This window comes from Watersipora subatra, chromosome 7 (genome assembly GCF_963576615.1).
Source record: "Watersipora subatra chromosome 7, tzWatSuba1.1, whole genome shotgun sequence".
Classification (NCBI taxonomy): Eukaryota; Metazoa; Bryozoa; class Gymnolaemata; order Cheilostomatida; family Watersiporidae; genus Watersipora; species Watersipora subatra.
In genome coordinates, this window is record NC_088714.1 from 32,008,279 (window position 1) to 32,031,407 (window position 23,129).

At 33.7% G+C, this 23,129-nt stretch overlaps 1 protein-coding gene across 1 annotated transcript; it reads right to left on the minus strand.

The window, feature by feature from the left end:
• Positions 1–888: 888 nt before the first annotated feature.
• Positions 889–20,405, minus strand: LOC137400680 (cytochrome P450 1A1-like). Its single transcript, XM_068087012.1, has 10 exons — positions 20,331–20,405; positions 15,845–16,043; positions 11,860–11,930; positions 10,360–10,563; positions 9,347–9,571; positions 8,520–8,655; positions 6,776–6,908; positions 4,136–4,250; positions 2,804–2,949; positions 889–1,093 (listed from the first exon to the last, which is right to left on the minus strand). Exons 1-10 carry the CDS (start codon positions 20,403–20,405, stop codon positions 889–891), a joined length of 1,509 nt encoding a protein of 502 aa, XP_067943113.1.
• Between the last annotated feature and the right edge of the window lie 2,724 nt (positions 20,406–23,129).

A 23,129-nucleotide genomic window follows, 5' to 3' on the forward strand; every position in this document is an offset into this window, starting at 1 on the left:
GATGCCGTGACAGATACCTTTTCAACAACAGCAAAAAACGAGACTACAGTAGGTTATTATCTTTTTCTTATTGTACTAAATATTACATTAGTAGTGAGCAAGAAAACTAAGTCAAACCTTGAAGACTTAGCCTGGGAAAAGAAGACTGTCTCTATAGTTGCTCTAGACATCATTATATTGCAACAATTTATAGGAACTTATTTGGATTTATTTAGTTATTATGGTCTGGATCTATTATTGGAGACATAACAAATCACTCTATGAATTTAGACACGGCTCCCTGAGACAAGGTTGGTAACAACACCTTGTTTCAGCGAGAGATTTCCCTTTTCACAGTTTAACCTGAACATAAATTGCCTTGCATGTACTTTACATCTAAACATACCTATTCTCTCTGTAGCTTGTGCCTGTTGTTCGGAGTCATTTTCTCTTTGAGTAAGCACAATGACAATATCAAATACATTGCTAAGAAACTGGCAGCTTATATTAACTGTGAAACGGCCGACATCCCATTACGTTGTGTATCTGTTGTTAGCTTAATACTGAATGACTAGGTTGACAGAACATCCTCACTCTCTGTATCTAACGATTGCTGCTTGGAAATTTTTGTAATCACCAAGTCCTCTATGCTCATTACGTTACAAGCAAACACTTATGTTTTTAGCACCACTCAAAGCATTCATTAACTATAAAGTAACAAAAAATAATTTTTTTTTGCTCTTTTGCCATTTTATATCACACAAAATACTTCAATAAACAGAAAACATTTGCCAAAAAGTTGATCAGACAGACTAAACTTTGTAAGCGCTAGTTAAAACAAGTTATGAGAGCTTTTTCACGTAACAACACAATGCTCACTAGCATGCTTGTCTAAATTTGTGCTAAGTTTCATTGCCTCCGCACAAAACGTGCTGTCACATGTGGAGGACTCAATAAAATTCCCAACTTGTACTTCCTCACATCACGGTCAGGTAATTCTCCAACTGGTTGAAGGTCAAACTTGTGGAGAATGTTGGCCAAGAGAAGGAATATTCTAGACTTTGCAAGAAGCTCACCAGGACAAATCCTTCTTCCAGCTCCAAATGTCAATAGACTGAAATAAATCGTAACAATTGTATTTTGTAAATAGACTATTGTTAGTACTGCTAATGCTGTGGAATATTCTCGAATAGAAATTAGCCTAAAGAAATACACTGTAGAGATGAAATGTTAGAACGAAGTTAGAATTAATATTAGCTATCAGCCTGCTCTTACATTCAAAATGAAGCCTTTGTAAAAACAGACTGAGGTCTTAAAACAAGTAAGCCTAAACTTAAAGGTTTAAAATTAAATTAATAACCATTAACAGACAGACTGATAGATCAACCTGCTGAGTGATTGACTGGCTGACCATTTATCGGACCATAATAATCATCAAAGAGAAAGTACATGTGTTTATTACTAAATTATCATAAAACCTCTATTTGAACGCCACCTTTATTTAAACGCCACCTCTAATTGATTGTCACTATAGAAAAAAGTTTACAAAATAATCTAATTGAACACCACTTCTATTTGCTTGGCATTTTGACATTCTTTGATCTTTATGAACCCATAATAGCAAGTGATCAGTAGAAAAGTGTCGACAAAACTGTAATAATAATGACTCGGTTACATCAATAATAATTAATTCTTTCATTGTGGCTGTAGTGGTTGCCATGATTTTGGTAACAGTGTACCTGAGAAGATCGATTATTGAAATCATCAAAACTACACTCTGTTTCGAATTCCCTAAGGTCTAAATCATATCCATTGTTTTCAGACTCGTCCATGTGATTTACAATCTTTCCTGAAGAATTCAAAGTGTGTTAATGAACGATGAGAATACTCTTCAGGAACATCGTCTGCCATAATAGCAGCCACTGTTATGGTGTATTCTAACTTTAAAACTTGAAACCTTTTTTTAAAAATTGAAAACCTAATGTCTAATTTCTAACTCCAAAGCTTTACAGTTTTTTCTTTAAAACCTCGAAAGCGACACCATCGAAATAATTAATAACAGCACAGCGCTAATATTTAATAATTAAAGTAGTGCCTCATTTAACTCAGTCTAATACTTCGATGTATATAAAAAATGGTTTAGCAAAAATGCTGAGATTAACGGAATTAGTGTCAATTTACTGAAAGGAAAGTGCAAAATCTAGGCGACATTAGCTTCACCAGTGAAAAGATGAAATTTATCTTCTCAAAGTTCTGATGAGCAAGTCAACAAATACAGAGCCACCCTTTATTTGAATGCCACCTCTAATTAAATGTGACTATAGGGGAAGGGTTAAAAAATAGAATCCCATGGAGTTCAAATAGAGGTTTTACAGTAGATAGAAATTCAGCAATAACAATACTATGAAAAGTGCATGCATAAAATTTGTCATATCTATGTTCATTAATCTTTTTAGAACATAACATTCAAACTAGTGTGTTGCCGCATATGGAGGGAGATTATTAAATAAAATAACATATTTCTGTTTACTATGATTGAAAATTGTAGAAATATGTTAATGTTATCTTGATCCTTGTTCAATCTTCCTACTGTCTACTCATACTAACTGCTTGACCTGGTTTTACCTGATAGTACACAACTACTTGACCAAGTCACACTTGCTTGCACACAACTACTTGACCTAGTTACACCTGCTAGTACACAAGTACTCAACCTGGTTACACCTGCTAGGACACAATGGCAAACTCGAGTTGAGCAAGCATTAGTTGGAGATTGGTAGAAATCTCTGATCTTGTTTAGCTAAGAAACAACAACTCCACATACTTATGTTTCGATGGGTGGCCGGCCTCTACTACTTTACCATCCTCATCTAGAAATCTCTCAGGTTTAATCTCAAAAGGTTCAGGATAAATATCAGGGTTGTGGGCGATGTAATAGGCATTGATCAGAACTCTAGTGTTTGCTGGTATCTGTAAATATATGATTTAGATATTTTTACCCTCTAAAATATTTACAATGTAAGAAATTTTAAATACAGTCAAACCTTGACTTGCCATCACTTCTACATATCTTGACATACATATCAAGTTCCAGAAAATTCATGTCTCAACAATGAAAATAATTTCTAACATACATTGTTCAAAATGATTCAAAACTACGGTTTTGGAAACAAAATTGGAAAAGTGTATGAAACTTGAAAATAGAACATAAAACTAATAAGAAAAAATATATAACTCTAATTAATTTATCTAGTGTAAGTAAAATTAAGTAACTGTGCATAGTTCCATCACCTAGTCTACTATCAAATCTACACATTGCCATGTCTACACTTCCATTCACATGTCACCAAGGCAAATTAACAATAAAAACCTATCTTTATTACTTATTACCTGAATAATTTAGTTGTTGCATATAATTCAAGTTTTTACACGTAAATGTTAAATAGTTTTATAAAACTCATTTTTTTATTCTACATAAAAATTTGAAATGGATTTTTGGGCTCTAGGTTGAACTAAACAAAGTACATATCGCATTCTTACAAAATTATTTACTCCAGCATACAACAGTTTTGATGTTCGAAGCAAATATGTATCAGAATGGCGCAACACCGAATGTCGAGGTTTGGCTGTATAAATTTCAGTAGCAACTTTTCAGCAGGATGTTTGGAGATTGAATATAAATAAAAGGTATAACAAATAAATAGTAAATCATAAACTAAATAACAAATATTCTGTGTTTCCTGGTCTAATTGGCTCTGAACAGCATTGACTGGTGTAAATAAAATTCATATCTATCTACAGATAAAAAGAGATGACACGGTATATAAATAAAGACAAGAGCTCCATATACTCCAGTATACTCAGTACAGTATTTAGTCATTGAAGATGATAAGTACTCACTGCCACACAGATGTAATATAGGAACTGTAGTATTTGACTTTTTGTTTCTGTGAGTCAGCACGCTGCTGGTACAACCTTGGTAATAAATATTTTTAATATTCTATAATTTTTATTACCAACCGACACTGAATAAAGAGATTCGGTGATTGAATGTTAACATGAAATAATACATGACTTCAATAAATGAGTGCTTTTAGAAAAAAAATGGGTAGGCGTTGAAGAAATATTTGAGTATTCTAAAGATATCTGAACACACCTGATAACCCGCAACCTCAGTGTCTTTAAGGGTGAAGTGTGGGATGAGGAATGGCGTAGCATTCATATACCGAAGATTCTCCAGAACATAAGCACTGAGAAGAGGCAGCTTGTTTCTGAAGTAAAATAAAGAGCACTCCATTAGCAGTTATCAGTATGTGCTGAAAGTACATTCATGTTAGAGTAAGTGACAGTATTCCAAGCTCGCTTATTATAGGTATGAGACAATTCGCACACTATACATAGCGGTATCGTTTAACTGATTGAATCCCTTACAATGCTTATTATGTTGTGATAACTATAATATCCTTCACTACTTTGAGGTTCAGCTTCAGTATACATCATGGGGTAAAAATATTTATTAAAAAATTAAAAATTTATAAAAAAATAAAGGCTAAACTACGTAAAATACATAAATCTCTTTTATACTCCAGTCCAGTGAAATCTGTATGAGAGCATCACTGTGATAGAAGTCGTCATGGTTCAGTTTTCTTTTTAGGTTTTGTAAAGTGTAAAAGTACAAAATGCCTGTAACACCCTTCATCATGCCTCTTAAACATCTTCAACTCTCAAAATTGTCTAATTATTATAAAAAAAAAAGACAAAAAGGCTTATATAATAATAAAATTAATGAAACAGTGACTTTATTAGATAATTAGTTCATTAGTTTCTATTTTGCAGAGTTTTACTTTTCCTGACTAACTGTGATTATTGAAGGATTTCTGCGTTTTCAAAGGCTGTGTCTCCTCGCACCGATATTGTCTATTGATCAAATGATTTTTATGAGAAATGATATCAAAATGTTTCTGTAAACATAATTTTTGAATAATAGTCATTTTTAAATGAGCAAAAGAGGTTCTCTTAGTTACCTTTTTTTTAGATACAATAATTAATTTGAATAACCTACCTAAAAAAAAACATTTTCTGCATGTATGTTTAGTTAGGCATCAGCTTAACCTGACAATTTGCTTATATGACTGAAGTTTGTCAGTGTATCTATTGAGAACATATTTTGTGTGACAGACAACATATCAATAAGTAAGAACAAGACTTGATTTTCATTCGACCTTGGGCAACCACGCATTTACATTTACAGTGTGTATGCCGAGAACATAGATGTAAATGTAAATGTGTAGTTTCCTAATTACTGTGTTTCCATGCTTTGAATAGATTAGGAGTTTCTTCCACTCCGAATCGTAGAAATGGTAAAATCTGAACGGATTTGATGCCATTTCACTTCGCAAAATTTATGTGAAAGCATTCCCAGTGAGACTACTATTTGACGTCACAGAAACGCTCACTGCGGATGGATTGGAATCAATAATACCCGGCTAAGCTCTCTTCAAAAGAGGTAAAAACTTCAGCGCATTTAATCAGACTATCACGCAGCTATATTATAACTAGATAGCCAACAATAGATTGCTCTTACGACTATCAGGCAGCTATATTATAACTAGATAGCCAACAATAGATTGCTCTTACGACTATCACGCAGCTATATTATAACTGGATAGCCAACAATAGATTGCTCTTACGACTATCACGCAGCTATATTATAACTAGATAGCCAACAATAGATTGCTCTTACGACTATCACGCAGCTATATTATAACTAGATAGCCAACAATAGATTGCTCTTACGACTATCACGCAGCTATATTATAACTAGATAGCCAATAATAGATGGCTCATATGACAATGATGAGATAATTACCTTTTTATTTATTTTATCACCTTATTCATTAAGTAACTGAACCTACCGATTGGACTGGTGCCGGCCTCTTCATAGCTTTAACTCGTCTAGCACAAAAAAGATACTTTTTACTAAAAGTGATTGTCGTTCATGCGAGCTTTGAAATAATAATGGTATAGCAAGTAGTAAATTATGTTGCTGTTTTTTAATATAGAGAGATATTAATATTAAATAAAACTCTGATCAGGTATCCCGCTGAGTTAGTGCAAGTGTACTAAGCGCTAATTGAAAAGTGACCGTTATCCAAAAAATAGTCTACTTTAACAAGTTCTGTTTTGAGGAGTACATCGCTAGTCTAGGACAAATCGATAAAGTGCAACTCCGAATCATTGAAACGCTAAAGTGCGAATTTGTCGGTAGAGGTCAATTAAAATCCATTTGAAGCACAGAAACACAGTTATTGCATGGTGTGGGAATCTATCCATTTACAAATGGGGTAATCCATTTATAAATAAATCAATAATAAGTTTTTCATGAAAGCAAAAAGCCAACATCAAATAAACCTGGTAAAACGCAAGGCCAACCTTCTACATATTATCCGGATATCGTTATCCGAATAACAACAACTATATGTTATCCGAATAACAATAACTAGATGTTATCCGAATAACAATAACTAGATGTTATCCGAATAACAATAACTAGATGAGATAAACATTTTAATACTGAGTGTGTTGGTAGTTTTAAGTCATTTTTATAGCAGAAGTAGGCCTACAGTTAAGCTAAAGGCCATGAGTATGCTTGTATACTGGCCATCAGGGTTTGTGACACGGGGTAAGCAAAGACATAATACCGGCCATCGGGGTTCAAAGGGCTAGTCGGTTGCTATGGCAGAAGTACAAATAAACTCAAAGGTCAAAGGTCACAGGTCACTGGTAAAGGACATACTTATCTTTCATGGTAATAGTTTGAGTTGGTTCAAACTGACTATCAAGCTCGGCCTGCAGTCGCTTCTGCAATTGCTGGTCATGAAGGAGATCAAGAAAGGTTTGAGAAATGCTACTTAGGCTTGTTTCCATGCCTGAAAAATATATTTTTGCATCAATTTTTTTAATACTATAGTATGCATTTAATAATGATAACCAAAGATAATACACGAAAAATTGCAGTGATTTCCGTTAGTAACAGTTCAGCAGATTGTCTGCATCAGCACTTTGGTGAAGTTACATGTATGTTACTAAAACCTTTAGAAAAGCAAAATATCAGAATCACGAAAACAAAGAAGTCAAGTACACTGTAGCTGAAATTGTCAGCATTCTTAAGTGATATGTGACACAGTATAGACATGAAATTTGAATGTTTTTGCTAAAAACCACAAGTTACCACAGATTGTTATAGAGGCCTCACCATGACATTGGCTTGTGATTCACAAACAGTTTTGCAATTCAATTTTTTACAACGCCGACAAACCAACTATAAAAATTTTTTGTATAAACTACTCTAAAAAAGAAAAACTAGTGAAATTAAATACGTATAAAATGTTAAAGCTATTTGTGTTAAAGGAAAAGTATAATTACAGTTTTTAAAATTAAATAAAGAACTATTGAAATAAAATGTTAAAATTATGTTTGCACAATTATTAAGAGGTAAATACAATTGTAGTTATTTATAATCACCAACAAAAAGTGTTTTATCAGTTGACTTATTCAGTCAGCATTAAGTCAGTTTATTCTGACTTAATAAAGTTAACAAAAAATGCACCGTTCAATGAAACAAAATAAACAAATATTTGTTCGGCATAAAGAAAAAAATCATCTTCAAGTTATATCCATGCTTTGGACCAAGTATCTGAAACGCAACTAGAAAAAATACACCTGCTATTCTACTACCCTGGACTACGTAAAACTATTCTGTTAGGTTACTATTTGTACCCTATAACTAGCTTAGCCCCAAATTCTAAAAAACTTCTTGTTTAGATTTTTCTGATTTGTGGCTATCTTACAAGTTTATTCATATATTATCAAATTCTCATCATTATTGCATATATTACAACACAGTCTATATGAGTATTATAGAGGTACCCTGTGTCTATATGAGTATTATAGAGGTACCCTGTGTTATTATGATACATTAAGTTTTGTTGAACTATGTGACCGCTGCCCGTGAGAGTAAAACTGTGAAATATGTTTTAATGTTTTCTACTTGTCTATAACCAATATTATTTCTATTAATGCTAAAGTAAAGAAATCATTATATTCGTATAGAGTAAGAAAGCGCCAAATTTTAGTTATTATTAAAGGAAAGACCAGCTCGTTTCATTTTAAAATAGAAATTGTCCAATAGATGCAGATTAAGTTTTCTCTTCTTATGACAGTAAAATTACAGTCTCTGTTTGTCCCCAGTACTATTTATTCTTTCGTGGTATTGTTGATGATATCAAAGAATAAAATAGCACTAGGTAAAAAGTGAGGACCTACTAGTTCTACTGCTAAATTAGCCATTAAATACATTTTAAAAGTTGCTTCTTCTTGTAGCAATAGAACTATCAGATCTCTGCTTTTTATTCAATACTATTCGATTCCAACAGCAGCTTGTTGTAAACTGACTAGCCGATCTTAACTACATTAAATGTAGTTAAGATTAAATTCGTTAGTTAAATTTAAATAAATTTTAATCTCAATGCATTACAAACCTCCTGCAATGAAATCTATTACCAGCCCTTTGATACAGTCATCATCAAACTTATGACCTGTTCCATTCACTCCATTTCGGTGGGCCTCAACAAAGTAGTCTAAACAGCCTCTTTTCTGGTCTGTCTCGAAAGAAGCCTAGTGGAAATAAAATCAAGAGTATAGCTTTTGTTCTCAACTATGAGACTGTTATTCTTGAGACTACCGTAGCATGTGTGAAGCAATCAGCAAAAGATTCGACAAATGTTAGCATATAAACCCTTTCGTATTTTTGTTAGATTTTACGAAATATTCTAAAGATGCCATTTCTCTTTTCACAAATATTAAAAACAGTCAGATTTTAAAGCCATTGAAGTCTGACTCAAATGTAAAATATACTCTTTTAATAGCCTTGTTAGTTCAGATATAGCTTCAATACACAAATATTAGCTTTGGTTAGAATGAGTGAAAAAAAGCCTTTGGATAAATGTGATGCTTACTAACCAGCATTGGTAAGCACAGGCTACAAAGAGAAATAATTTTTATAATGTCCACACTAAAGATCAGTGGAGAGGCAAAAGCAGGTGTGATAAAAGATGGACAACTAAAGTGTTTCTTGGTAGATCAGGACTGGTATTGAATTCTCAGCGAAACACATGAATATTAGAGGAAGATATTTAATTCAGTCCAGTTGATGGCAATAAACCTAAAATATCCCATTTCATTAAATTTTAAAAACCATATTTTTAAAAAGGATCACACTTCCTAATTGTAAGCAACATAGAAAAATTTACACAGCAATGCTTTTGACACATCTAGCCTTGACATAACACAAAGACAGAGTGCACACCTTCGCTTCATTAATGCGGGCCATGATAAAGCCATTCAGCATGTCTTGAGACTTCGCGATGTTTTCGTGAACATACTTGAAGAGAAATGGAAAGTTTATTAGGAATGGAAATATATCCAAGATCGCTCCAGAACTGTACGGGTCGATTGCCTGGATCAGCCTGTCATTCATCTCATGAATTGATTTGCAGATTGGATCATCATAGGAATACCTCTCACCAAACAGCTGCAAAAGTCCACAGGCTTTAGATCATGCATTGCATCAATACGTGCTATAAGAAGTGATCTACAACAAGTTGGAACTAAAATAATCCATTTCAAATTCAAAAAAGGGTAACTTTTTTTACGGCAGTTTTGTGATGGCGGCGATTAACTGTTTGTTTTTGAGCTTTTAAAAGCTTTTAATCCCATTTCCACATATTTCGCACCTACAAAACAGCAGAGTAAGATATGGTGAATCTTTTGATACCAAATAACTGTAAAGCAAATTTTGTTGCAAGTCAACCTTTAAGCTTTAGTAAAAGGTTTGAGATATAAAATATATTCATATACAAAAATATGCAATTGATGTCAATAAATGTATGACATTTTAAAAGACGCCATTGTAGCGAGGAGAAAACTCCTGTTGTTTATAGAATAATCAAAGTCAAGTTATATTACCTAGTTGCCATGATGACAAATCAATATCCAGTGTTTACTTTAGTTTTGAGTAGCAATGAAAGCTAAATAAAATAAGATGTATTCTTGTTAAAGTATTTGCTCCAAGATTCTATAGTTTTGACACATGAAGCAGGGACTAGTTATGTAACTAGTTAATATAATATACATGAATTATATATGTTTATGTCACATCAGAAACCATAATTGGTTAATAGGCCTACTGTACATTGAGGTTTGGCTATATTTCGATCTTCTTTTACTCCTAAATGATAATAAAATAACAAAACTTTCATAAGACGCATGCACATGCCCACACTGGCTCAGAAGTACATTAGTAGACTTGGCTACACCTACTATAGAAGCCATGACACAGCCTATGTATCCATTGCTAAGTTCATGAGTGTCGACCGGCTGCCCATCCTTCCCTTGAAGCAGATCAATAGTCTCAGCTACGGTAGTTTCCATAATTCTCTCCAGTTCTGCTACACCAGATCCGTAGGATTTGAGTCCTGTGACAGCTACACGATGAAGGGAGGAATAATCTGGATGCTCAAAAGGCTAAAATGAATAAAACGTATGAATCAACAAAAATATACACATAAATAGACCTGCCAACAACCAAATCAACAAGAAATACAAAAAGTCTTGTCGAGGAGCAAACTAAGCAAGCTGATTAATATACGTGTAAATTAAAACTCAAAAACTATAACAAAAAATACCAATGAATTAACAAATAAATCCATAAATATACAAAGTAATACCTAAACAAACAAAAAGTAACTCAATTAATTAAAACGCTATAAATATATAAAAAGACTGAGAGGTTTGTTTTAACATCAGAACATGTAAATAAACAAATGATTTAAAGCTCCATGCATAGATTAACAATAAAAAATAAAAACACACAAACATAACAAACTAAATTCTTCAATATCTGTAGTACAAGTTACTTTACATCATTGTTAGGGTTTGTCCCCCCTACCACTCCAAGCGACACTGATGAGCTCTGACAAGCATGTCTGAAGATTGAGTAGAAACAAGAATATAGAAAAAAGAAATGACATATGAATTAGCAGCAAGAACTGCATATGGAGTGACTCCAAATCTTGAGGTTTGTCTTTTTAGCCGGATGTTTAGATAGGAGTATAAATAAAAAGTATTACAAATACATAGTAAATGATAAAATGAATAAAAAATATTTTTGTGTGTTCTGGTCTAAATGATTTAAAACAGCATTAACTGGTGTCAATAAAGTTTATCTCTATCTATAAAAATAAAAAGAGACGACACAATATATAAATAAAGACAAGGGCTCCATATACTCCAGTACTCAGCACAGTATTTAGTCATTGACGATGATAAGTACTCACTGCCACACAGATGTAATATAGGAACTGTAGTATTTGACCTTTTGTAGCTGTGAGTCAGCACACTGCTAATACAGTCTTGGTAATAAATTTTATAAATGCGAGGTAATAAATTTTATTAATGCAATTTTTGTTTTCAACAAATATTGTAGAAAGACATTTGATTCGGATATTTTGTGTGAACAGGTGTTGTTAGTTGTTTCATGATGTATAGCATTCCAATCTTCAAGCAAGTCACACATATACTATGATTGGACTAGCTGTGATAGTCCAAGTTTGTGTTTGGCAAAATTTCTTCTGCACCAGTTTCTACTGATTGCTAAATATAGTAGAACTAACTTTCATACATAATTTGTCAGCTGAATTACCAATCACATATGCAATAAGTGTACGACAGCACTAAATCAGTTGAAATATCGCATCAAATAAAGATAGCCAATAATCATTGTTTTTATAAATGCAATACTGAAAAATTAGGTGAGCTTACAGCTGCTGCCAGACTCTTAGGATTGAATATCCACATTCTTGGCAGCGGAGGACGACCTTGAAAATCTGTTCCTGTAGAAATACGAAAGCTTTAAATCATTCTGAATGTTTGCTATTATCCTGAACCATGTCAGTGGAGCACCACTAAAGACCGAGCTTGGCTGTGATACATATCAGTTGTAAAAATACCTTTAAATACATAGAGCTTTTTCAAATGAAAAAGCCTTAGCAGTAGAAGTTACAATTCCTGTCAATTGTTAACTCTATTTATTGTTTTTTATTGTGCTGCCAAATTTAATTGTCAGCTGCTCTAGTAAGAAGTATCACTCAGCGTTAAATTTACCAATTTAATCGCAAGTAGGTAACGACAGGGGTATTTGACAAGAGTAGGTAACTCCAAAGAGAAACATTTTAAGATCTAGCCTCCAAGCCAACACCATAACTTTTACAATGAAGCAAACAGACGAAGGATTGAGTACATAAGACTGTAAAAATGCTTGAATTACTTGCATTCCATTGGTGGTAAAAACAATGCATACACCGTCAGATGTTGCAGCAGCTGATGGTTCCAGGCTAACCGGCCATTGCTGGTTTGCCTGGTTCAACTCTAAAATGATTCAAATTCGCCTTAAATTAAGTTGCCATATCTGAAATTATTTTTTCATACAGTATCATAACAAGGTTCACTTGCACCGCTTAGTTTGGCACTAATATAAACTCCACCTATAAAAACAGGTTTAGAGCTCATGCTCACCACATTGACTCTTTGGTCGACCTTTGATCGGTCGGTTTGGTTGGTCAGTCCTTTACAATTAAACTGTTTGCACATGTATAGCTATGATGTCGTAAAAGTAAGTTGTTAAAATATTGACAACTGTTTATAAATGTATTTACGAAACAAAATAAATTTATTGAAAAGTTTAAAATTCGTTCTGAGTTGTCATATTTATAATGTAACTTTAGCCATTGAGATGCCGCTAGATGCTGTCATGGCTAGATCAAAACAGTTCATTTGCTTCCAACACTGTTCATAGGATTAACACAACAATATTTGCACTCCACGACCTTATCAGTACAAAGTTCAGCATGAACAAGGCTTAAAGTTAAATTAGGTCAGGGTTGCCAATGCTAAGCTGTCTGGTAGGTGCTGATTATGTCACTGCCTGCCTTTAAACTATTAACGTCAACCTGATTAAGCTGAGGTCAGGATAGCTTTGCATCATACAGTGAATGATGTTGTAACTTTAACTTGCCAGACATTCTACTTATTTACTCAATGAGAGGTTACTTACATCAAATTTTAAAACGTTTCAACAGAAAGTATAAATATGTTTTATCATTTGAGAGTTTGTTTATTATTTAGTTGCTCTGGCTGCTAACATGTTTCAAGGTTAAAATCAGCAAAACTTGATCGCGGTTAAAATGCTCAGAAGAAAAAGATGTCTCCAAAAATTTGTTCTTATTGTTTGTTCTTTTCCTTATGACATCGGCTATTGCGTTCAAGTTGCAGTGTTATGCATCTTTATTGACATATATTTAATTTGCTAATGATTGTTGGAATAAAACTTGAAATACTCAGATACATTGCTATACATTTTTTAAATGGTTTAAAGATGGGTCGGTTAGAATTTGTCACATCGTTTTTCTCTGAACGCCGTGTAACATATGAGTACCTGATGCCAATGAGATGGCATATTTATCACTTATAAATAAAGTTATAAACAATATGCACGACTACTGAAGTCGTTTTTGGACAAGTCTGTGCCTATCTTTTTTTCTGAGTGGTTATATGTCCGCTCTTTATATGCCTACCAGTTAGTTCTACAGCTAAGCATTCTATCATTTGATGCTGTTCCCCCTATCGAAAATTTTCCGAAAAAGTTTACTTGTCACATCACTGTTCAAACAAAATTTTGTAGCACTCTTACCCAAAGCTGTTTTTAACTGCCAAGAATTCCAATTGCAAATGAGTAGACCTTTTTATGATAAAGTTCTAGCAAAATGCTTGTTTCATGCCAGACTGGGTGTTGCATTGCTGAACCTCTCACGCCTTCGTGTTCCCATTTCTTAGCACTTTGGTGCCTAATCTTGTATACACAAGCAGGTAACCTGATCCTAGACAGTATTAACAACTTCCCTTCTACTGTAAAACTACTGTAAATAGTCCAATCCTTCTAAACTGAATACCATTTTGAAGCTCTAAGCTTTTAGAATTTGATAAAAATAACAGAAACCACCAGTACAAAGCTGTTTTCAGACTCTTTCAAAGAATAGAGTTACCTCTAACAACCACAAAGTTGTTTTAGAGGTAACTGAAAAAACATAATGATTGCAGTACACACAGTCTGATAAAGTGTATACTTGCTATGAATGGAAAAACAGATAGTTTTTGTGATGTGAATATTTAGTGGGAGATGCCTTGCGATTGCAAGTGCATATTGGTTAGGAATAGCCATCGTTATGTAACCACAGATGCTGCTTTATGTCTTGTCCGTTTCAAGTTTTATGCCTTCCTGCTGTAACCACATATCCTATCCATATTGTTAGTGCTGATAAATAACTGGGCAGGCAGTTGTAAATTTGCTTGAGTACTGTGCAGTCATGTTATTGTATCGTGATAGTAAATAAAGAGCTGAGTTGAATACACTGACGAACAAGCTACAGTTTTACTATAAAGCTCTTGTTGCTGAGGAGAAGCTCTTTAGTCTTCTAGCTTTGTCTATTTTTGATCCTTCATTATCAATAATTTCAATCAGTGTGTCCTTAGAAGTTAATATTCTGTCTGCAGCCATTTTTTATTTCTCAGTTGGTTAGAAGTACCCTCGGCATTTTGGCGATATTTCAAGAACTAGTTAAACAATTGACTTGAAACTTTGGAGTTATAAAGGAAATCGATAACGCAAAAAGTCACAAAAAATTCTGTAATCCTACATAAACGACGTGTTGAGTTTATTTGGGTATAAATTTAGGTAGGAAAACTATACCCCGAATGATCTTGGGACCAGCCTCAAAAAGTTAACAAAATGAAATGAGAGTGTGGAAAAGTGTTTGTTGAGAATTTAATCTAAACTTAAGACTTGCTTGCCGTAGAACAGTTACAAAAAAAACCTTCAATTGAGGGTTTGCAAGACAAAACTCTGTTGCGCCTGGGCTGTCAAAATTATCATGCCGGGGTTGAAACCTGCTGTCAACTGTCAAAAGAGTTGAAAGCGCGCAAGCATCTAAAATGAGCTGGTTTTTAGAAGACTATGCGTCACCTCAAGCTATAGATTCCATTGAAGGATTTTCTAAGGCTTGCCAATGAGAAAAACTATCCAAAGCTATAGACTAGCCAAAAAAAGCCCTTCTGGAATACAATTGGAGCCTTTCTAGAAAGCTGTCGTATAAATAGGAGCAGTAGCGGTGTTGATAAAACATCTAGAGGCAGAGTTGGTTTGCTGTCATAAATACTTCATTTGGCTTCAGTTAAACATGCGCAGATAAGCATCTCATCAAATTTCGATTCAAACTGACTTTTGTATTTGCAAAAGGAGCCAGAGAAGATGTCGAACAGGCATTCTTTTGTCAAAGCACAATTACACTATTTGAAGCTCAAATGACCTTGTAGTGTACCGCTATTACTTTTGAAGAGAATGACTTGAAGTTGGTTAAAATACAAACTTATGGTTGGAGCATTCGAGAGTTTTTTCTTTTTTATACAGTCGTATAAAAGAAGTATACAAAATACAGAGTATACGAAGTATACAGAAGTAAAAAAGTATAGTTAAGCCAAGAGCACAGGAGGCTTCAAGTTCAATACCTACATACTGCTATTCTTTTTGAAGCGTATAACTTGAAGTTGATTAATATATAAACTCATGATTGGTGAATTTGAGCCTTTTATTTTTCTATGCAGCTTCAAAACTAGGAGCACAGTGAAGATAAACTTTTCAAATTATTGAACATCCATGTTTTCTACAGAACTGATCGAGCATTTACATTTTTACCTTTTTTGATAAGAGCTTCAAGACAGGCTTCAGTAGAGTTGAGAATGACTATAGGAGTGTTGAATAACGATATCTTTGTAACAGCTCCATACTTCTTAGCGATATCATATAACTGTACGTGCATCTGCTCTGGCTTGATAGAAAAGGTGTTACCTAGCAATGGCAATCCTTTCGGACCAGGGATTTTTCTCAGTGGATCCTGTTCTCAATAAAAGTGAAGGAAACAGTTAACTGTTGCGTTTATATAATATAACTTGAGCTGATCTAAATGCATTACTGAATTTTAGGAAGGACATATTGCCTAAGGAAACCAAACAATGAATATTGTATTATCAAGCATGGCTGCTTGAAAATTTATCAGTTGTAATACCTTCTTGGTATGAATACATTCAAACCTCTACTTCTGATCACCAGTGCTTACAATTTGAGCAAATAATCATTTTGACATATGAAGCTGTTTCTAATGACACCATGTATAATGTGTTTGTTTTAATTCTAACGCCTATACTTTGAGAATTCATCATTGCTTTATGGGCTATATAACGAATTAAACTCTACAGAATGTATTTGTATAAAACTATTTATTCCAGCATACGATAGTTTTGATACACAAAGGAAGTATTAAAAAGAATTTGTAGCATATGTTGAGGATTGACTGTATCACATGATACTCAGCGCCTGAAAAATTGTGAACATACATCTAAGTCAATATGAACTATTATTGCAAGAAATAAAAAAGGGGATCTGTACATATAATGTAGCGATGGTGTTTAACTACTGTGGATAAAAGTTCAATATTGTTATGCATTGATTAAAAGCAGTAGAAAACAACTTCAGGTCGAAATCTAGAAATGTTAAGATCGATGTGGAAGCTTACAACTTAGCACTAGTTACTAAACAAGACATATTAAGAATGCAAAGACTAGTTCCATGTTTGACCTAGTTTTTAAAATAGAATTGGGGCACTTCTAAAGAAGCATCTTAATCTGTATAAAGTTTTGTAGAATTTGAAAAGCTCAAAATCTGTTTGTCTTTTATCTAGAAATAAGCTTTAAGTTACCATACATTTTACAAGGTCAGTACAAGATTTTCAGAGCTGACAAGATTCATGAATGAACAAATGAATAAATGAAAGAATTAAAGGATGAACAAATGAATAAATGAAAGAGTGAATAAGTAAAAGAATGAATGATTGCAATTTTAGTGGATTTTAATGACACCGTTCTTTTAGTAAATCATGTTATTTTAATTTTGTATGCCATAAGGAATATTTGTGATGGATAGAGACTGTTAACCAAATTATACATTTTGAGATTGTAAAGCAGCAATATTTTGTAAAAATGACAGAAAATATTTAAACAAGTTGATATAAAATATGTTATACTTCTGTGAGGCAGCTGATGATATAGCGTAAGAACTGTTAACAATCTCTTTAGAAATTCTTAGTTCAACATATCAATAGTAGTTTAGGATCATGAGTCCAGATTAATACTCATACAAACAGCGACGAATTACAAATGTGTTATATAAAGAGTCGTCTACACATTTCTTATCATAGACATAGAGAGAAGACTGATCACCAAATGGTTACACAAGTTTGCTAAAGGTGATGTGACCAAATATTGTAATAGTAGAGACCAGGGCCGACTGCCTAGTCAACACCAAGTCTGACGCCATGGCCAAGCTGAGTCCCGGTGCAGCAGGAGATTTGGCCACAGATGAGCCGACAACCTCAGCATACCGAGAGAAGATAGCCGACACTACGAAAGGTCTGAGACGATCAATGGGTGAAGCCATCTAGTCACCATGCCTATATAAGGAGGCCAGAAAAATGATGAGATTAGAGATCGCTGGCAGTCGCTTGCATGTTCTTCTGTTGTTATGTTTTGTGCGCTTACTGGTCACATGTACATGTATTTATATATGTTTGTGAAATATATATCCATCTTATTGCGTTGAACTCATTGGCTTTAATGTTTGTGAAGCAGTAAAGGAACCAGCAGTTTCTTTTACACTATTTACCAAAAATATATAATTTATATTATACTAGAAATTCCACTGTCATACAGCCCACGACCAAAGTGATATTGGAAAAAAGAAAGGGTACTGATGGTTGAGAAATGCAATATTAGCAGTCAAATAGGATAACTGCAATGGTAGCTGTAATGTACTGGGTGTGGGTGTTATTATATACAACAAATAGCAATAATGAAAGGAAAAGATTATATGTTTATATCTTTCCTCCTGCAAAAAGAGAAATGCAATATTGGCCAATATTAGAAGTAAAATGCACTGATATTATCAGAATAACCAATATTATTAATATAGTAATAATATAAAACCAATGCACAATTATGTTTACATTTCAAAACATCATAGCTAACAATATCACAAAGTTGTGATATTTATATAAATTTTTAGAAAATCTGTACTACGTAGTCATTGTTCTGTAGTCATCCAAACTTATAATTAATTATTGTAATAACCTCATAAGAACCGTTAAAAAATATCATCGTCATTTCCTTTACTTACACTGCATTGGACATCAGTTAGAATACGAAAGTACTCAAATGTGTCGGCAAATGAAAATGAAAAAATTGAAATCGGCAAAAATGAAACGATTTCGGGAGTTGTGTGCACATGCGCATTTATCATAAATTTCCCAATCAATCGCTTCGCTCTTGTTTGGTCATGGGATTATTATTTTTACTTTTATTATTTATTAACATTTAGTGGTATTTTACCAAATACATACAGTGAAAACTTTTCATGTTTTGGTATACATATGTGAATGTCAGTGCTAATTTACGATTTGCCTTTTTCCGATTTGCACTTTGTGTAATAGTGTTTTTAAATGCTGCATTTTCATTGCTACTTACACAATACTTCATGTAAGCGTATGTTTTATGGGAAAATTTAAAAAATAAACCTGTTTTCATAATTCTAGGGGTGCTACAAATAGGAGATTTTGTATGTGAAGATTTTTGTTCCATTTAAATAATTCAAAAATTCCAACAATATTAAACCTTTTTGACTTTAGCGCTATTCCAACATCCAAATAAGATCACTTCTATAAATAGAAAGCAGCAAGCCATAGACTCATATTCCTTAGCAATGAGCTCCAGAACATTTATGGACAATAACAAGAGGGCCTTAATTATATTCGTTCTGAGATTGGTAAGGCTGCATTCAACGAAGTTCTATGAAACCTCTAACAAAAGACACTAACGCCATAAACACGTGTTGCCCATATATAGTCAGTTACATAACCATGTTGACAGCACTTGGCATTTGCCCTTGACCTCTGCTACTGCTTGTGCGTAAGTTTGTCAAATGGTTTTAAATTGTTTCACAAGAAAGTAGCGACTGATAAAAATGAATTGTTTGTTTCAAACCTTTTAGGGATTGTCACTAGCACACGTCCTTTAACAACAAAAATTTTGTTCAAGTAATTAGTGAGAAGTATGCAAATTCTATAATTGTTTTAGGTTATAATGGTTAAGGCTACACCGTAATAGTGAAAAAAATACAGCAGTTACAAATTCCATAATCTTGTCAGCAACTACATTCAGCAAAAAACTCAGAAGGTAGTCATATGTCTTCCCTCTGTGTCGCCCATTGTACAGCAATGCACCTTTATTTGTCAGTGTCAAGGAGTCAATGCTATCAAAACCCAAGCACAGGCATTATACACATCAGCTGTACATGTATGTATATCACTTCATCCAAATAAAATCAAAGAGACACGATTGGAACTACAGAAATGTACATAGTGAAATTTAAACAATCCCTTCATCTGTATCTCCTTACATTTATTGGACCAATGCAGGATTTAACATGTTAAAAAGTGTGCATCTCTGTCATAAAATAGAAGCGAGCTATGACAAGGTGCCTCGATGATGTTCAAAGAGTACAACCAGCTTTTACTACCAGAGTACTGTCATGCATAGAGTAATTTCATAGATAGTGTTTCAGCAGTTTGGTAATTTGCTATGGACAGTAACAAAGAGTTTCATAGCATTAACCCTTTAAACTGTAAGCCAGAAATGTAACACATTATGATAACAGAAATAACAGATATATAAGAGATATAGGATGCAATGTCTACAAAATTAAATGTCAAATAAGCAGTAGCAAGTTTTGTAACTTTCATGTTTGCAATCTGAAAATATTACCGGTTGACCTATTATTCAAATGTAACAAGTTGGTGTGAAATCAATGTAGCAACTGGCTTATCACTATACAATGGTCATTCTAGTTTAGGTAGAGCAGTGGAAACACTTTTACTGTCTTTGGTCTTTCCATGTTTTTTCCCCACAAAATGATGATAGTCGGAGGTCTCAAAAATAGTTAATCAGCATTCTTCAAAGAAACTCAGACTCAAACCTTTGATTTAAAAGGTGCTGTGTCGAGATAGCAAATTTTCTTAGTTTGAATAAACAAGAAAAGGCGCTTTTTTAAGTTTTGAAGCTGCCAATCTACTTACCTTCCACCTTTTGTAGAGAACATAGGACAAAACAGAAATGACAAGCACTGCTAAGTGACTACTGGTGAACTCCATAGCGGCAGCACTGACAGCACTAGTATTAACAACACCTATCAACTAAATTGCGGATGTAGTTTTGCAAGGCTGCATGCGATTAGTTGCAATTGCTTGGTCGATCTAGCGAGTAAGCGTAATCGTAAGTTATTGAATGAGCTCGACTATGCGTGACCATGGATAAACAAGAATAGCAAAAGATATTGAACAACTATACCATAAGGGAGGAATCCTGAATTGAATGTAACAATTCTATTGAGTCAATTGGATTTAGAATAACCATCACATCACCATATACACATGTAGTTGGCTCATAATAGTGAATTTATCTTTTCATATGTAATAAGTTATAAGTTGTAGCACAATGGCTGCAAAAGTCACTTAAAATTGATCTTAACCTATGGAGCTATGAAATTACTATGGAATTATGAACTTTAAAACTAAATATTAACACCGTGTTATGCAGCATTGTCTTTTACATGAAATCGCCAAAGCTCAGGCCATTTGAAGCAATACTACTTTTCACAACTAAATAAAATGTACATACATTCTTGGCAGCTAGAACGATCTATACATTTTAGCAAACACCCTGGTAATATAGACATGCATTGGTTTATTTTAGCTGACCAATAAAATTGCAGTATTCTTGACCTTACAAGGGAAAAAACCGTGCACAAGGGACAACTAAATTGCCCAAGTACACACAACGAGCACACATGCACACGCGCACACATGCACACGCGGACACACACGCGCACGCACACACGCGAACACATGCACACGCACACACGCGCACATCAAGACCAGTGCAGATCATAAACTAACGCAAATCAATCCAGAGCTGATAGCAAAGACTATATATTACAGGTGATAGCAAACTGTGTATTAGCGCAACTTCAGCAAGATCTGACAACACCGACTTTCTACATTACAGCTAATAACAGACTATAAACCACCGCAAATCAAGCCAGATCCGTTGATACAGACTCTCTCTAACACAGCCGACAGCATACTGTGCAAATACCAAATGCTAAATAAGATGAGGTATACGCGAATAAATTTATTATGGTACCGTAGCATGTCTCACCATGCCAACTGAACTTTGACTGCTTCTCAAATTCAAAAACGATTAGTTATATAAGTGAACAGAACCAAACTCAACATATGATTGGTGGTTATGAGTAGTTGAAACTTCTAGGTCAACGTGACAGTTATTTTTTAAAAGAACGGACATTATTTACAGTTAAATAATCAGTATAAAAGTTTAGCTGCCTTTTTGTAATCTGCATACGTGTATATATATATATATATATATATATATATATATATATATATATATATATATATATATATATATATATATATTATATATATGTATATATATACATATATATGTATATATACATATATATATATGTATATATATACATATATACATATATGCATATATACATATATACATATGTACATATATAAATGTGAGTGTCTGCCATTTGTCTATTTATAGCAATAAAATACACGCATGTACTAACAAAAGCTGCTTCACACTAGATTTGAACTCGCAACCAACGATTTTGCAGACAGGCGAGCCAACTACTACACCAAGTGGCCCCATTGCTATACAATGGAATAATTGTGCACATGTTTGTTACACCTGTCGATCTTAAATGGCATTTGGTTAAATTACTCGCGTTTCAGCTAGCAAGCTTAAACTAAGTTACTAAAAGAAAAATTTTACTAAAAGAAAAATACATGCCAAGACTTCCCAAAAAGCTTCAAACATATGTATATATGTATAGCATAAACTTAATTAAATTTATAGCAGACAGAAATAAACAAACACCTTCATTTAAAAGTTAGAATGGTAAATGTTATATATGTTGATTAAAAGTAGATTTTCTGCGCAAAAACGTTTTTATTACTCGTACAACACCGGACATTCAACTAGTACATCTATATATATAAACCTCAATGGTTGTTTGTCTGTCATTCATGTGTCCGATTACAGAAATTGAAATCTAGAAACGAAAAATTCACTTTGCACTGGAATTGAACTCCAAACCACCAGCTCTGCAGACAGGTGAGCTAACCGCCACACTGCTCTTGCCATGCTACAGAATAATTGTGAACATACTTATGCAGCGCTTGTGAAAATACTATTGGTTACTACTAGCATGCTTGAAAATCATGATTGCGTGAGAGGTCATGATGTGTAATGATTAAAAGCACAATTCTAAGCCCTCATTATAATTAATCTATGAATGCCATTCACAAGGGGAAGAATAAGAAGAATTTAGAGAAGCTGAAAGTAAGGTGTGCTGCTTCTAGTGACCGACAGCAAGTCTTTGCTGCCATTCAAATTACTATGTTAGTATACCTTTATCAAACATTTGTTTGTTTCTCCATGTATGCACTATGTTGGTGAGGTAGCTAGCCAGATAGTAGTGATGTCTAGTGGTTTATCATTTTAGTAGCGTACCCTGACAAATCTTTAATAGAAGTGCATCTAAAAAGTAAAGTTTGCCAAGCCAGGTAATGCTTCGCCGCATTTTTTATGGGAAAACTTTTTATGTGAAAACCCTATCATGTAATAGTCCAGCAAGCCTTAAATCAGCTCACTTTGATTGTAAGCTATGCTGCCAGGCTTGCTTGGTCTGTATGTTCATTGGTATTAAATTCATTTGTGATTTTATATACAATCCAACAGCTTTATCATGAAGGTAGCTTTGCATTGGATAGACAATT